Source organism: Oncorhynchus clarkii, unplaced genomic scaffold (assembly GCF_045791955.1).
Source record: "Oncorhynchus clarkii lewisi isolate Uvic-CL-2024 unplaced genomic scaffold, UVic_Ocla_1.0 unplaced_contig_14128_pilon_pilon, whole genome shotgun sequence".
NCBI lineage: Eukaryota > Metazoa > Chordata > Actinopteri > Salmoniformes > Salmonidae > Oncorhynchus > Oncorhynchus clarkii.
The window spans coordinates 140,323-158,189 of NW_027258073.1; the positions used below are offsets into that span (position 1 = coordinate 140,323).

Sequence of the window (17,867 nt, forward strand, 5' to 3'; positions counted from 1 at the left end):
CATTTCCCGTTTCCTTCCAGTTCCAACATCCCAGTAAAATGCCTGCCTGCAGCCTGACCGGTCTGCTGCATCCCAAACCGGACGCACAAGACATTACCGGCCTGTGTGTTTGGGACCATTGGAATGGAGGGGGCGGGGGGGGGGGGGGGGGTATTAACGTTTTCCTGAGGTTCCACTCGGACTTTTAAACACATCTAGGACCCGTTTAAATAATCCCCTCAGCAGTAGAAACCATCTTTAATAAAAAGGTGTCCTCTCCGCCCCTGGTTCGGTAAAAAAGCTGATGGATGATGTAGGAACCACTCAAATTCTATCGAAACTAGTATAGATGATTGAATACCGGTGGGTGAGAGTTGGCACCGGCATCAGGCCCCACCGTGTGTCAGTCGGTCCCGAGGAGGGGCGTTGTCCCGTCTTTTGGCTACAGCAGTCTAGCTTTCAGATTTCTACCCCGATGTCGCAAACCCTCTCCATTATTTAACAGAAATGAGTGTGAGCCATTACAAAAACATCTGTCCTGTACGAGGAAATATGTTTTTTATCATGTCCTGTCGCAATGACAACGGATTTGCTAAAGTACAGGTGAGTAATAGTCTACCTGTATGTGTAACTTCCGTTTGTCTCGATTGTTACAGTTTAATAACCTATGGCTAGGCCTATTGTTTGTCCTGTTATCTGTTTCCAATAAACAACGATTATATTATTATATAAAAATCAGTTGTTCAACATCTGGTTCCAGGCTAGCCTGTCACAACACTACCAATCACAAGCATTCAGCTGCAACAACAAACGAAACGCCCATTTCTCCAAAAGCCACAGATCTACATGTCGATAACTTTAACCTACATTTTTTTTAAACAAATAATCTTGACAACGCTTACCTGCGAGATCTCGAGTCATCGCAAAAAGTCTCTCAAATTCAGACGGACATGTTTTTTTCTCCTGGCCAGTTGCCGCAAGCAGAGATCCAAAGTTCACACCACAAAACACACGACAGGACTAACTTACAACGCGAGGAAGTAGCTCTCTCCCGTGCCTCCCGCTTTTCACGGTGTGTGTTTCTGATGAGTCCTCACACGTTTCCTGGCTTCTCTCTCCCCTTCCCCCCTCCCTCACTGAAACGGTAACGCCGCTATCTCCAACATTCCTCGGATTCCACTCTAATGCTTTGAACTGGACCCCCCCCCCCCCCCCCCCCCAGTTCTGACAGCTCACCTGTAAATCCAGGTTAATTCTACCAGTCAGCTGATTCCAACCCACATCCCTTCTATGAGTTAAGTCTGTCAGCACCATGTCAGTTATTAGTGACTAGAACAGACAGACAGACAGACAGACAGACAGTTGTTAGTGAATGGACTGGAACAGACAGACAGTTGTTAGTGAATGGACTGGAACAGACAGACAGACAGACAGACAGACAGTTGTTAGTGAATGGACTAGAACAGACAGACAGACAGACAGTTGTTAGTGAATGGACTGGAACAGACAGACAGACAGACAGTTGTTAGGGAATGGACTGGAACAGACAGACAGACAGACAGTTGTTAGTGAATGGACTGGAACAGACAGACAGACAGACAGACAGACAGACAGACAGCTGTTAGTGAATGGACTGGAACAGACAGACAGTTGTTAGTGAATGGACTAGGACAGACAGACAGACAGACAGACAGACAGACAGACAGACAGACAGACAGACAGACAGTTGTTAGTGAATGGACTGGAACAGACAGACAGTTGTTAGTGAATGGACTGGGACAGACAGACAGACAGACAGACAGACAGACAGACAGACAGACAGACAGACAGACAGACAGACAGACAGTTGTTAGTGAATGGACTGGAACAGACAGACAGACAGACCGTTGTTAGTGAATGGACTGGAACAGACAGACAGACAGACAGACAGTTGTTAGTGAATGAACTGGAACAGACAGACAGTTGTTAGTGAATGGACTGGAACAGACAGACAGACAGACAGACAGACAGACAGACAGTTGTTAGTGAATGGACTGGAACAGACAGACAGACAGACAGACAGACAGACAGACAGACAGACAGACAGACAGACAGACAGTTGTTAGTGAATGGACTGGAACAGACAGACAGACAGACAGACAGACAGACAGACAGACAGTTGTTAGTGAATGGACTGGAACAGACAGACAGTTGTTAGTGAATGGACTGGAACAGACAGACAGACAGACAGTTGTTAGTGAATGGACTGGAACAGACAGACAGACAGTTGTTAGGGAATGGACTGGAACAGACAGACAGACAGACAGACAGACAGACAGACAGTTGTTAGTGAATGGACTGGAACAGACAGACAGACAGTTGTTAGGGAATGGACTGGAACAGACAGACAGACAGACAGACAGACAGACAGTTGTTAGGGAATGGACTGGAACAGACAGACTAGTTGTATTTTCCTGACAGAAGGTTGTTGCTCAACAGGTCTGTACTGACACTGTTCTCTCCAGGGCAATACCATCATATCCAGGCAGGGGTGGAACACACACACACACACACACACGGACGTACACACACACGGACGTACACACACACACACACACACACACACACACACACACACACGCACACACGGACATACACACAAATGGACGTACACACACAAATGGACGTACACACACACACGGACGTACACACACACACACACGGACGTACACACACACACACACACATGGAAGTACACACACATCAATGGACGTACACACACACACACACACACATAAACGGACGTACACACACACACGGATGTACACACACGGACATACACACACACACACTCAGGGTCAGGAGCTACACTTCACCAGGTTGTTAATGATTTATCAAAGTAGAGCCAGGGAAACCTCTCTCTCTCTCTCTCTGACTCTCTCTCTCTCTGACACTCTCTCTCTCTCTCTTTCTCTCTCACTCTGACACTCTCTCACTCTGACTCTCTCTCTCTCTCTCTCTCTCTCTCTCTCCTCTCTCTCTCTCTCTCTCTCTCTCTCTCTCTCTCTCTCTCTCTTCCTCCTGTGAAGTTTAACGGCTGAACCGACAGGCCCAGACTTGACTGACGTGACGACGAGGATGTTATTTGCATCTGGCAAGACATATTATACAGCCTGGTTATCTGTAGTCTAGATATGAATGGCTGTCTGTGGTAGAGACAGTCTGGTTATCTGTAGTATAGATATGAATGGCTCTCTGTGGTAGAGACAGCCTGGTTATCTCTAGATATGAATGGCTGTCTGTGGTAGAGACAGTCTGGTTATCTGTAGTCTAGATATAAATGGCTGTCTGTGGAAGAACTTTGTATGACAACTGAAATGCAACCCCCATCCACCTCCTACTCATACCCCCAGTGGTTGGTTCCAAGCCCTACCCTCCCTACCCTGCCACCAGGCCCCCTACCCTGCCCCCAGGCGCCCTACCCTGCCCCCAGGCCCCCTACCCTGCCCCCAGGCTCCCTACCTCCCTACCCTGCCCCCAGGCTCCCTGCCCTGCCCCCAGGCGCCCTACCCTGCTCCCAGGCGCCCTACCCTGCTCCCAGGCGCCCTACCCTGCCCCCAGAGGCTCCCTACCCTGCCAGCTGTTTCAACCAGTGAATACCTGGAGCCTGGAGGCTGATGTGTCCCAGAGATAGACTCTACTGGAGAGGCCAGGTTATCTTACAACCATGTAAGTCGTAAGGCACACAGTATACAGTATGTCGTAGGGCACACAGTATACAGGATGTCGTAGGGCACACAGTATACAGGATGTCGTAGGGCACACAGTATACAGTATGTCGTAGGGCACACAGTATACAGTATGTCATAGGGCACACAGTATACAGTATATATTAATATATGAACTGTATTTTTTTCCCTAAAGGAGCCTATTTTAAAGTAATTTACGTGTTAATGCCCATCCAAACCTGAGAGATTAGTTGTTAGGAGTTGAGGTCTGAGAGAAGAACTACGTAAATCCCAGATACAGAGCTTTCAGAAACTGTTCCACTTTACTTATTCCACGTCTTGTTCCAGATACAGAGCTTTCAGAAACTGTTCCACTTTACTTATTCCACGTCTTGTTCCAGATACAGAGCTTTCAGAAAGTGTTCGTCTCTACTTATTCCACGTCTTGTTACAGATACAGAGCTTTCAGAAAGTGTTCCCTTTACTTATTCCACATCTTGTTCCAGATACAGACAGAATTAAAAATGGATTAAAAAAAACTCAACCATCTACACACAATACCCCATAATATCATTATTATCATAATGCCAGTGATAGACTCACCTTTGTCAGCGATTACAGCTGTGAGTCTTTCTGGGTAAATCTCTAAGAGCTTTCCACACCTGGATTGTACAATATTTGCAAACTATTATTTTAATAATTTTTAAAGATCTGGTTGTTGATCATTACTAGACAGTCATTTTTAAGTTTTGCCATAGATTTTCTGTGACTGGGCCACTCAGGAACATTCAATATCATCTTGGTAAGCAACTTCAGTGTATGGCCTTCTGTCTTAGGTTATTGTCTTCCTGAAAGGGGAATTTGTCTCCGTCCCAGTGTCTCTTGGAAAGCAGACTGAACCAGGTTTTCCTGCCTGTGTTTAGCTCTATTCCGTTTCTTTTTATCCCATAAAACTACGTAGTCCTTGCCGATGACAAGCATACCCATAACATGATGCAGCCACTACCGTGATTGAAAATATGAAGAGTGGTACTCAGTGATGTGGTGTGTTGAATTTGCCCCAAACATAACACTTTGTATTCAGGATTTTGTTTTGTGCAGTTTTACTTTAGTACCTTACTGCAAACACGGTGCATTTTTTAAAATATTTATATTCTGTCCAAGATTCTTTCTTTTCACTCTGTCATTTCGGTTAATATTGCGTAGTAACTGCAATGTTGTTGATCCTTCCTCAGTTTTCTCCTATCACAGCCAATAAACTCTGTAACTGTTTTCTCCTGTCTTAGCCAATAAACTCTGTAACAGTTTTCTCCTGTCTTATCCAATAAACTCTGTAACAGTTTTTTAAAGTCCCCATTGGTCTCATGGTGATAATCTCTGAGCCGTTGTCTTCCTCTCCGGGAAACAGTTTAGGAAGGGCGCCTGTATCTTTATAGTGACTGGGTGTATTGATACACCATCCAAAGTGTAATGAATAACTGCACCAGGCTCAAATAGTCAATGGATGCTTTTATTTATTTATTTATACCCATCAACCAATGGGGGCCCTTCTTTGCGAGGCGCTGGAAAACCTCCCTGGTCTTTGTGGTTAAATCTGTGTTTTTCAGCTTTTCCTTTCTAAATAATGTGTAAAAGTGTCTAATAACATAATTTCACTTTAACACAACAACATGTGGAACAAGGTGAGGTTTGTGAATAAACCTTTAAGGAAGGTTCTGGAACAAACATGTTGGGTTCAATAATAAGAGGTAAACAGACAACTATGAGAAGACAGACAGACGGACACACAGTCCCTGCTATGAGAAGACAGACAGACGGACACACAGTCCCTGCTATGAGAAGACAGACAGACGGACACACAGTCCCTGCTATGAGAAGACAGACAGACAGATGGACACACAGTCCCTGCTATGAGAAGACAGACAGACAGACGGACACAGTCCCTGCTATGAGAAGACAGACAGACAGACGGACATAGTCCCTGCTATGAGAAGACAGACAGACAGACAGACGGACACAGTCCCTGCTATGAGAAGACAGACAGACAGACGGACACAGTCCCTGCTATGAGAAGACAGACAGACAGACGGACATAGTCCCTGCTATGAGAAGACAGACAGACAGACAGACGGACACAGTCCCTGCTATGAGAAGACAGACAGACAGATGGACACAGCCCCTGCTATGAGAAGACAGACGGATGGACATAGCCCCTGCTATGAGAAGACAGACAGATGGACACAACCCCTGCTATGAGAAGACAGACAGACAGATGGACACAGCCCCTGCTATGAGAAGACAGACAGACAGACGGACACAGCCCCTGCTATGAGAAGACAGACAGACAGACGGACACAGCCCCTGCTATGAGAAGACAGACAGACAGACGGACATAGTCCCTGCTATGAGAAGACAGACAGACAGACGGACACAGTCCCTGCTATGAGAAGACAGACAGACGGACATAGTCCCTGCTATGAGAAGACAGACAGACAGACGGACATAGTCCCTGCTATGAGAAGACAGACAGACAGATGGACACAGCCCCTGCTATGAGAAGACAGACAGACGGATGGACACAGCCCCTGCTATGAGAAGACAGACAGACAGACGGACATAGTCCCTGCTATGAGAAGACAGACAGACAGACGGACATAGTCCCTGCTATGAGAAGACAGACAGACAGACGGACACAGTCCCTGCTATGAGAAGACAGACAGACAGACGGACGGACACAGTCCCTGCTATGAGAAGACAGACAGACAGACGGACACAGTCCCTGCTATGAGAAGACAGACAGACAGACGGACACAGTCCCTGCTATGAGAAGACAGACAGACAGACGGACATAGTCCCTGCTATGAGAAGACAGACAGACAGACAGACGGACACAGTCCCTGCTATGAGAAGACAGACAGACAGATGGACACAGCCCCTGCTATGAGAAGACAGACAGACGGATGGACACAGCCCCTGCTATGAGAAGACAGACAGATGGACACAACCCCTGCTATGAGAAGACAGACAGACAGATGGACACAGCCCCTGCTATGAGAAGACAGACAGACAGACGGACACAGCCCCTGCTATGAGAAGACAGACAGACAGACGGACACAGCCCCTGCTATGAGAAGACAGACAGACAGACGGACATAGTCCCTGCTATGAGAAGACAGACAGACAGACGGACACAGTCCCTGCTATGAGAAGACAGACAGACGGACATAGTCCCTGCTATGAGAAGACAGACAGACAGACGGACATAGTCCCTGCTATGAGAAGACAGACAGACAGATGGACACAGCCCCTGCTATGAGAAGACAGACAGACGGATGGACACAGCCCCTGCTATGAGAAGACAGACAGACAGACGGACATAGTCCCTGCTATGAGAAGACAGACAGACAGACGGACATAGTCCCTGCTATGAGAAGACAGACAGACAGACGGACACAGTCCCTGCTATGAGAAGACAGACAGACAGACGGACGGACACAGTCCCTGCTATGAGAAGACAGACAGACAGACGGACACAGTCCCTGCTATGAGAAGACAGACAGACAGACAGACAGACGGATGGACACAGTCCCTGCTATGAGAAGACAGACAGACAGACAGACAGACGGATGGACACAGTCCCTGCTATGAGAAGACAGACAGACAGACGGACACAGCCCCTGCTATGAGGAGACAGACAGACAGACGGACACAGTCCCTGCTATGAGAAGACAGACAGACAGACGGACACACAGTCCCTGCTATGAGAAGACAGACAGACAGACGGACACAGCCCCTGCTCCATTAATTACTGTTCTGTTGACACACTCCTGTTTAAAGAGCTGCGTTTATGACAGTGTGGTTAATGATAAACCACACAACCTCAACCATCACACACACAACCTCAACCATCACACACACACCCTTCAACCCTCTCACACACACCCTCCAACCCCCTCACACACACACCCTCCAACCCTCTCACACACACACCCTTCAACCATCACACAAACACCCTCCAACCCTCTCACACACCCTCCAACCCTCTCACACACACCCTCCAACCCTCCAACCATCACACACACACCCTTCAACCATCACACAAACACCCTCCAACCCTCTCACACACACACCCTTCAACCCCCTCACACACACCCTCCAACCCTCTCACACACACACCCTTCAACCATCACACAAACACCCTCCAACCCTCTCACACACACCCTCCAACCCTCTCACACACACCCTTCAACCCTCTCACACACACACACCCTCCAAACCTCTCACACCCTTCAACCCTCACACACACATCCTCCAAACCCCCAACCTTCTCACACACACACCCTCCAACCCCCCAACCCCCTCACAAACACACCCTCCAACCCCCAACCCTCTCACACACACACACTTTAATGATAAACCACACAACCTCAACCGTCAGACACATCCTCCAACCGTCACACACACACACCCTCCAACCCTCAGACACATCCTCCAACCGTCACACACACACACCCTCCAACCCTCACACACACCCTCCAACCCTCACACACACCCTCCAACCCACACACACACCCTCCAACCCTCACACACACCCTCCAACCCTCACACACACCCTCCAACCCTCACACACACCCTCCAACCCTCACACACACCCTCCAACCCTCACACACACCCTCCAACCCTCAGACACACACCCTCCAACCCTCAGACACACTCTCCAACCCTCACACACACCCTCCAACCCTCACACACACCCTCCAACCCTCAGACACACCCTCCAACCCACACACACACCCTCCAACCCTCACACACACCCTCCAACCCTCACACACACCCTCCAACCCTCAGACACACCCTCCAACCCTCACACACACCCTCCAACCCTCAGACACACACCCTCCAAACCTCAGACACACCCTCCAACCCTCACACACACCCTCCAACCCTCACACACACCCTCCAACCCTCAGACACACCCTCCAACCCACACACACACCCTCCAACCCACACACACACCCTCCAACCCTCACACACACCCTCCAACCCTCACACACACCCTCCAACCCTCACACACACCCTCCAACCCTCAGACACACCCTCCAACCCTCACACACACCCTCCAACCCTCACACACACCCTCCAACCCTCACACACACCCTCCAACCCTCACACACACCCTCCAACCCTCACACACACCCTCCAACCCTCAGACACACCCTCCAACCCTCACACACACCCTCCAACCCTCACACACACCCTCCAACCCTCACACACACCCTCCAACCCTCACACACACCCTCCAACCCTCACACACACCCTCCAACCCACACACATACCCTCCAACCCTCACACACACCCTCCAACCCTCACACACACCCTCCAACCCTCACACACACCCTCCAACCCTCACACACACCCTCCAACCCTCACACACACACCATCCAACCCTCAGACACACACCCTCCAACCCTCAGACACACCCTCCAACCCTCACACACACCCTCCAACCCTCTCACACACACCCTCCAACCCTCCCAGTCTTTTGATATGAAAGTGTATATTCCTAGTTTTGTACCTGCGTTTCCTTGTCTGCTCGGGGGCGAGTCCTGGGCTGAGCCCCTCCTCCAGTGGGTGGAGCTGTGAACAGGAGGCGGAGACTGTGACTTTGCGTCGAAGGCGGGGCAGAACACTCTGACGGAACAGATCCTTCCTGGGTTTCACCTTTAGAGCCAGAACAGAACAAATGAACGGAGAGCCATCGGAGAGACCAAGCAGACAACATGAGCAACCTGATCCAGGGCTTCTGGTCACTTCTATTGGCTGGGAAGAGTTCTGTTCATCTTCTAGAGATTCTACTGGTTGAGGAAGTAGATTCATTCTTCTGTTTTGCCCCCTTCTCCCTGAAATGTGCACTTGTTCACTCCCCCTCATTGCATTGTATTGGCGAGGAGAGTGAACAAATGCACACTTGGGGGAGAAGGATAGAACCAGTTCAGGTTGTGTGTTCTATATTCTGTTTTATGTTCTACATTCTATGTTCTATATTCTATATTCTGTGTTCTATATTCTACATTCTATGTTCTATATTCTATATTCTGTGTTCTATATTCTATATTCTGTGTTCTATATTCTATATTCTGTGTTCTATATTCTATATTCTGTGTTCTATATTCTATATTCTGTGTTCTATATTCTGTGTTCTATATTCTGTGTTCTATATTCTATATTCTGTGTTCTATATTCTATATTCTGTGTTCTATATTCTATATTCTGTTTTATGTTCTATATTCTGTGTTCTATATTCTATATTCTGTGTTCTATATTCTGTGTTCTATATTCTCACCAGGTCCAGAGACGAGCCCAGAGAATACTTCCTGCTCACCCTCAGCTCCTCCACCATACCTGAGACAGGACAACACAGGGCACAGGTTAGACGAGTGTGTGTGTGGGTTCATGTTCATGTGTATACGTGTGTGTATGTCTACATACGTGTGTGTGTGTGTGTGTGTGTGTGTGTGTGTGTGTGTCTGTGTCTGTGTGTGTGTGTCTACATGTGTGTTACCAGAGTGTGGGTCTAGTGTCTGTCTGTGTCGCAGCAGCTGAGACAGCATAGTGTCTCTGTGACTGGGATCATCTACTCCTGCCTCCTTCAGATCTACATCACATACATACAGCAAACCCTGGAGAGAGAGAGATGGAGAGAGAGAGAGAGAGAGGGAGAGAGATGGAGGGAGAGAGATGGAGGGAGAGAGAGATGGAGGGAGAGATAGAGGGAGAGATGGAGGGAGAGAGATGGAGGGAGAGATATGGAGGGAGAGAGATGGAGGGAGAGATGGAGTGAGAGAGATGGAGGGAGAGAGATGGAGGGAGAGAGATGGAGGGAGAGAGAGATGGAGGGAGAGAGAGATGGAGGGAGAGAGAGATGGAGGGAGAGAGAGAGATGGAGGGAGAGTAAGAGGGAGAGAGAGATGGAGAGAGAGGGAGAGATGGAGGGAGAGTAAGAGGGAGAGAGAGAGAGATGGAGGGAGAGGGAGATGGAGGGAGAGGGAGAGAGAGATGGAGGGGGAGGGAGAGGGAGAGATGGAGGGAGGGAGAGAGAGAGGGAGGGAGAGAGAGAGGGAGGGAGAGAGAGAGAGAGAGGGAGAGAGAGAGATGGAGGGAGAGAGAGAGAGAGAGAGAGAGAGATGGGGAGAGAGAGAGATATAGAGAGATGGGGAGAGAGAGAGAGATATAGGGGGAGAGAGGGAGAGATGGGGAGAGAGAGAGATGGAGGGAGAGAGAGAGAGGTGGAGGGAGGGAGGGAGGGAGAGAGAGATGGAGGGAGGGAGAGAGAGAGAGAGGTTGGGTTGAGAGAGTGGGGGAGGGGAGAGGGAGAGAGGGAGATGGAGAGAGAGGTTGGGGTGAGAGAGTGGGTTTCGGGGAGATGGAGAGAGAGTAAGATAGAGAGGTTGGGGTGAGAGAGTGGGGAGGGGAGAGAGGGAGATGTAGAGTAAGAGAGAGAGAGAGACAGGTTGTGGAGGGGAGAGGGCGAGAGAGAGATGGGGGAGAGAGAGAGACAGGTTTTGGTGAGAGAAGGAGATGGAGAAAGAGAGATGAGGGTGAGGAAAAGTGAGAGAGAAGAGAGGTTGGGGTGAGAGAGAAGGGTAGGGGAGAGAGAGAGGTTGAGGTGAGAGAGGAGGAGGGGAGAGGGAGAGATATGGAGATGGAGAGAGAGTGAGAGAGAGAGAGAGAGAGAGAGAGAGAGAGAGAGAGGTTGGGGTGAGAGAGATGGAGAGAAATGAAGGCTGAAACTATCAGTTTAGTAAATACAGAAAGAAACAGGCACTAAAAGACAGACAGTCAGGTACCTCTAGACCGTAGTATTCTCTCTCCAGATAGACAGTCAGACAGTCAGACAGTCAGGTACCTCTAGACCATAGTATTCTCTCTCCAGACAGACAGTCAGGTACCTCTAGACCATAGTATTCTCTCTCCAGTCAGACAGACAGACAGACAGTCAGACAGTCAGGTACCTCTAGACCATAGTATTCTCTCTCTAGTCAGACAGTCAGGTACCTCTAGACCATAGTATTCTCTCTCTAGTCAGACAGTCAGGTACCTCTAGACCATAGTATTCTCTCTCCAGACAGACAGTCAGGTACCTCTAGACCATAGTATTCTCTCTCCAGACAGACAGACAGACAGTCAGGTACTTCTAGACCTTAGTATTCTCTCTCCAGACAGACATTCAGACAGTCAGATACCTCTAGACCATAGTATTCTCTCTCCAGTCAGACAGACAGTCAGGTACCTCTAGACCATAGTATTCTCTCCCCAGTCAGACAGACAGGTACCTCTAGACCATAGTATTCTCTCTCCAGACAGACAGTAAGACAGTCAGGTACCTCTAGACCATAGTATTCTCTCTCTAGACAGACAGTCAGACAGTCAGGTACCTCTAGACCATAGTATTCTCTCTCCAGACAGACAGTCAGGTACCTCTAGACCATAGTATTCTCTCTCCAGACAGACAGTCAGGTACCTCTAGACCATAGTATTCTCTCTCTAGACAGACCGTCAGACAGTCAGGTACCTCTAGACCATAGTATTCTCTCTCCAGACAGACAGACAGACAGACAGTCAGGTACCTCTAGACCATAGTATTCTCTCTCCAGACAGACAGTCAGGTACCTCTAGACCATAGTATTCTCTCTCCAGACAGACAGTCAGGTACCTCTAGACCATAGTATTCTCTCTCCAGACAGACAGTCAGGCAGACAGTCAGGTACCTCTAGACCATAGTATTCTCTCTACATACAGACAGACAGGTACCTCTAGACCATAGTTTTCTCTCTCCAGACAGACAGTCAGGCAGACAGTCAGGTACCTCTAGACCGTAGTATTCTCCCTCCAGTGACTTGGTGTACTGGGGCAGTCCTATCTGTTTCAGCCACCAGGCTATGGAGCGATTATTCATGTCTGAGAGACAGATAGAGACAGACAGACCATATTTCACACACAGTTACACACACACAGTTAAATACACAGTGACACACACACAGTCACACACACAGTTACACACACACACAGTTACAGACACACACAGTTACACACACACACACACACACACACACACAGTTACACACACACACACACAGTTACACACACAGTTAAATACACAGTTACACACACAGTTACACACACACAGTTACACACACACACAGTTACACACACAGTTACACACACAGTTAAATACACAGTTACACACACACACAGTTACACACACACAGTTACACACACAGTTACACACACAGTTAAATACACAGTTACACACACACAGTTACACACACACACAATTACACACATAATTAAACAACCAGTTACACACACACAGTTCCAGTGTTTTGGCCGTGGAGACATGTTGCACCTACCTGAGATGAGCTGCTTCTGACTCTTTATGATAATCTTTACTTTTCTCTCTCTCTCACTCTCTCCTGGTCTGTGAATCAGTAGCCCGCTATCCCTCTAACCAGTAGTGCTGCTTCCTCAGCCAATCAGACCCCACGATGGACCCGGGGGGGGGCACCATAAATCAGCCAGTCCCCACTTAGGAATCTGTATCTCGAGTCAGGGGGCGGAGCAAACGAGTTGGGACAGGATAGTAACATTCTGAGGGAAGAGACAGAGTGAAAACGAGAATGGAGGGAGGGAGGGAGGGACAGAATGATCAAGAGTTTGTTTGGCAAATTACATAGCTCTGTGTGTGTGTTGTGCGTTTAGCCTTCAGTTGTAATGGCCCAGCAGTATCTACTAGTGGCACTAGAGGGCACCAGTTCCCTATTAAGCTGTATCTCTAATGTGGGTCAATGGTATTTCCTTGATTCCTCGCATCCTCTCCCCTTGGCCTCTTCTCAAAACCCATTGGAGGAGGAGATCCAAGGGGTGGAACCTCAGAGCTTCTGCACCAATGTGCTTTGAGAAGGAGACAGGAAGGGAGGACATGAGGAATCAAGGAAATACTATTTAGTGCCTTCAGTTGTCACTTGTTGCAAATCCAACTCAGTCACTTTCAGAGTCGAGAGTTTCTGATGAGTTAATCAGTTAACACATTAACTACTAGTTAGGATAAGTAGAGTTTCAGATGAGTTAATCAGTTAACACATTAACTACTAGTTAGGATAAGTAGAGTTTCAGATGAGTTAATCAGTTAACACATTAACTACTAGTTAGGATAAGTAGAGTTTCAGATGAGTTAATCAGTTAACACATTAACTACTAGTTAGGATAAGTAGAGTTTCAGATTAGTTAATCAGTTAACACATGAACTACTAGTTAGGATAAGTAGAGTTTCAGATGAGTTAATCAGTTAACACATGAACTACTAGTTAAGATAAGTAGAGTTTCAGATGAGTTAATCAGTTAACACATTAACTACTAGTTAGGATAAGTAGAGTTTCAGATGAGTTAATCAGTTAACACATTAACTACTAGTTAGGATAAGTAGAGTTTCTGATGAGTTAATCAGTTAACACATTAACTACTAGTTAGGATAAGTAGAGTTTCAGATGAGTTAATCAGTTAACACATTAACTACTAGTTAGGATAAGTAGAGTTTCAGATTAGTTAATCAGTACATGAACTACTAGTTAGGATAAGTGGAGTTCTGATGAGTTAATCAGTACATGAACTACTAGTTAGGATAAGTTGAGTTCTGATGAGTTAATCAGTACATGAACTACTAGTTAGGATAAGTAGAGTTTCAGATGAGTTAATCAGTACATGAACTACTAGTTAGGATAAGTAGAGTTTCAGATGAGTTAATCAGTTAGTACATTAACTACTAGTCAGGATAAGTAGAGTTTCAGATGAGTTAATCAGTTAACACATGAACTACTAGTTAGGATAAGTAGAGTTTCAGATGAGTTAATCAGTTAACACATGAACTACTAGTTAAGATAAGTAGAGTTTCAGATGAGTTAATCAGTTAGTACATGAACTACTAGTTAGGATAAGTAGTGTTCTGATGTGTTAATCAGTACATGAACTACTAGTTAGGATAAGTAGAGTTCTGATGAGTTAATCAGTACATGAACTACTAGTTAGAATAAGTAGAGTTTCAGATGAGTTAATCAGTTAGTACATTAACTACTAGTTAGGATAAGTAGTGTTCTGATGTGTTAATCAGTACATGAACTACTAGTTAGGATAAGTAGAGTTCTGATGAGTTAATCAGTTAACACATTAACTACTAGTTAGGATAAGTAGGGTTCTGATGTGTTAATCAGTACATGAACTACTAGTTAGGGTAAGTAGAGTCCTGATGAGTTAATCAGTACATGAACTACTAGTTAGAATAAGTAGGGTTCTGATGAGTTAATCAGTACATGAACTACTAGTTAGGATAAGTAGAATTCTGATGAGTTAATCAGTTAACACATTAACTACTAGTTAGGATAAGTAGAATTCTGATGAGTTAATCAGTATATGAAGTATTGGAATGGATTCTACTCTCACTGGTGTTCTAGAACCATGTGCATTTTCACGTTGCAAACTTCAACAGTGAGATTATTTACACCCTGTTTCTGTCACACTGCAGCGCCTCTCTGAATGTGTGCTTTGTAGATAATGTTGTGGTTGGTTTTGTGATCTCACACGTTTACATACTGAGTATACTGCGCCTGTGTGTGTCTCTCTGTATGTGTGTGTCTCTCTCTCTGTGTGTGTGTCTGCGCGTGTCTCTGTGTGTGTTTGTGTGTGTGTGTGTGTGTGTGTGTGTGTGTGTGTGTGTGTGTGTGTGTGTGTGTGTGTGTGTGTGTGTGTGTGTGTGTCTGCGCGTGTCTCTCTCTCTTTGTGTGTGTGTGTGTGTGTGTGTGTGTGTGTGTGTGTGTGTGTGTGTGTGTGTGTGTGTGTGTGTGTGTGTGTGTGTGTGTAAGTAACAGAGGAAAGGGGAAGTGGTACAGTTAAAAGAGTCCTCCTCCATCTGCAGCTCTGCAGAACGCAACACCCACCTCGCTACAACGACCGCAGGGGGAGAGAAGGGACAAACTAACGACGAGAGACAAAGACAAGACGACAGGAGAGGTGACAACAAGACGGAGACAACAATACGGAGACAACAAGACAGAGACAACAAGACGGAGGCAACAAGACGGAGACATAAAGACGGAGAGAACAAGACGGAGACATAAAGACGGAGACAACAAGACGGAGACAACAAGACGGAGACAACAAGACGGAGACATAAAGACGGAGACAACAAGACGGAGACAACAAGACAGAGACATAAAGACGGAGAGAACAAGACGGAGACATAAAGACGGAGACAACAAGACGGAGACATAAAGACGGAGACAACAAGACGGAGAGAAATCAACAAGGGGCAAGAAGAACAGAACGACAGACCTGAAGAAGAGGAGAACAAGAAGGCAAGAAATACTTTTGTTGTTGTTAGATAAATCAGAATCTAACTGTATTCCTCACATGCTTGGTAAACTAACAGGTGTAGACTAACAGGGAAATGCTTACTGACGGCTGATTGGCCCTTCCCTTCCGTTCCCAACAACGCAGAGAGAAGAAAAAGGGTTTTTGTATTGCGTAAAGTTGGTGGAATGTTTGGAGCCGTGTCATGAGTCTGTAGTTAGTTCCCTATATACACACACATGGGTTACTAACGGTCTGAGGACGCGCTTTCACAGGCAAGCAGGTCTAGAAACAGGTCTAGAAACAGGTCTAGAAACAGTTCAGGGAAGCCAAGCAGATATAAAAATATATAACAGCAGGTCTAGAAACAGGTCTAGAAACAGATCTAGAAACAGGTCAGGGAAGCCAAGCAGATCTAGAATCAGTTCTAGAAACAGGTCAGGGAAGCCAATTATATATAACAACAGGTCTAGCAACAGGTCTAGTGTGGTCATGTTCCTGTTGTGTCCAGGTGGTCGTGTTACGGTTGAGATGGAGCTGTGTGGTTCAAATCAAATCAAAGTTTATTTGTCACCTTACAGTGAAATGCTGAATACAACAGGTGTAGTAGACCTTACAGTGAAATGCTGAATACAACAGGTGTAGTAGACCTTACAGTGAAATGCTGAATACAACAGGTGTAGTAGACCTTACAGTGAAATGCTGAATACAACAGGTGTAGTAGACTTTACAGTGAAATGCTGAATACAACAGGTACAGTGAAATGCTGAATACAACAGGTGTAGTAGACCTTACAGTGAAATGCTGAATACAACAGGTGTAGTAGACCTTACAGTGAAATGCTGAATACAACAGGTGTAGTAGACCTTACAGTGAAATGCTGAATACAACAGGTGTAGTAGACCTTACAGTGAAATGCTGAATACAACAGGTGTAGTAGACCTTACAGTGAAATGCTGAATACAACAGGTGTAGTAGACCTTACAGTGAAATGCTGAATACAACAGGTGTAGTAGACCTTACAGTGAAATGCTGAATACAACAGGTGTAGTAGACCTTACAGTGAAATGCTGAATACAACAGGTGTAGTAGACCTTACAGTGAAATGCTGAATACAACAGGTGTAGTAGACCTTACAGTGAAATGCTGAATACAACAGGTGTAGTAGACCTTACAGTGAAATGCTGAATACAACAGGTGTAGTAGACCTCACAGTGAAATGCTGAATACAACAGGTGTAGTAGACCTTACAGTGAAATGCTGAATACAACAGGTGTAGTAGACCTTACAGTGAAATGCTGAATACAACAGGTGTAGTAGACCTTACAGTGAAATACTGAATACAACAGGTGTAGTAGACCTTACAGTGAAATGCTGAATACAACAGGTGTAGTAGACCTTACAGTGAAATGCTGAATACAACAGGTGTAGTAGACCTTACAGTGAAATGCTGAATACAACAGGTGTAGTAGACCTTACAGTGAAATGCTGAATACAACAGGTGTAGTAGACCTTACAGTGAAATGCTGAATACAACAGGTGTAGTAGACCTCACAGTGAAATGCTGAATACAACAGGTGTAGTAGACCTTACAGTGAAATGCTGAATACAACAGGTGTAGTAGACCTTACAGTGAAATGCTGAATACAACAGGTGTAGTAGACCTTACAGTGAAATACTGAATACAACAGGTGTAGTAGACCTTACAGTGAAATGCTGAATACAACAGGTGTAGTAGACCTTACAGTGAAATGCTGAATACAACAGGTGTAGTAGACCTTA

At 46.3% G+C, this 17,867-nt stretch overlaps 1 protein-coding gene and 1 long non-coding RNA gene across 4 annotated transcripts in view; one reads left to right on the plus strand and one right to left on the minus strand.

Moving 5' to 3' along the window:
- LOC139395219 (breast cancer anti-estrogen resistance protein 3 homolog) overlaps positions 1 to 13,136 on the minus strand; it is a 32,242-nt gene extending 19,106 nt beyond the window's left edge. The window contains exons 1-5 of one of the 3 annotated variants that reach the window (XM_071142867.1): positions 13,097 to 13,136; positions 12,553 to 12,644; positions 10,249 to 10,366; positions 10,030 to 10,088; positions 9,262 to 9,407 (exon numbers count right to left, since the gene is read on the minus strand). In XM_071142867.1, coding sequence (XP_070998968.1) covers positions 9,262 to 9,407; positions 10,030 to 10,088; positions 10,249 to 10,366; positions 12,553 to 12,642 — 413 coding nt within the window. In that variant the 5' untranslated portion in view covers positions 12,643 to 12,644; positions 13,097 to 13,136. Of the gene's footprint in view, positions 1 to 881; positions 1,064 to 9,261; positions 9,408 to 10,029; positions 10,089 to 10,248; positions 10,367 to 12,552; positions 12,645 to 13,096 lie in introns of those variants that run through there. The other 2 variants (XM_071142869.1, XM_071142868.1) reach the window with 2 other exon arrangements.
- LOC139395221 (uncharacterized) lies at positions 354 to 15,795 on the plus strand. The gene is made up of 3 exons (XR_011630316.1): positions 354 to 582; positions 10,033 to 10,114; positions 15,652 to 15,795. It is a non-coding gene; the product is annotated as an uncharacterized lncRNA (long non-coding RNA).
- The last annotated feature ends 2,072 nt before the right edge of the window (positions 15,796 to 17,867 follow it).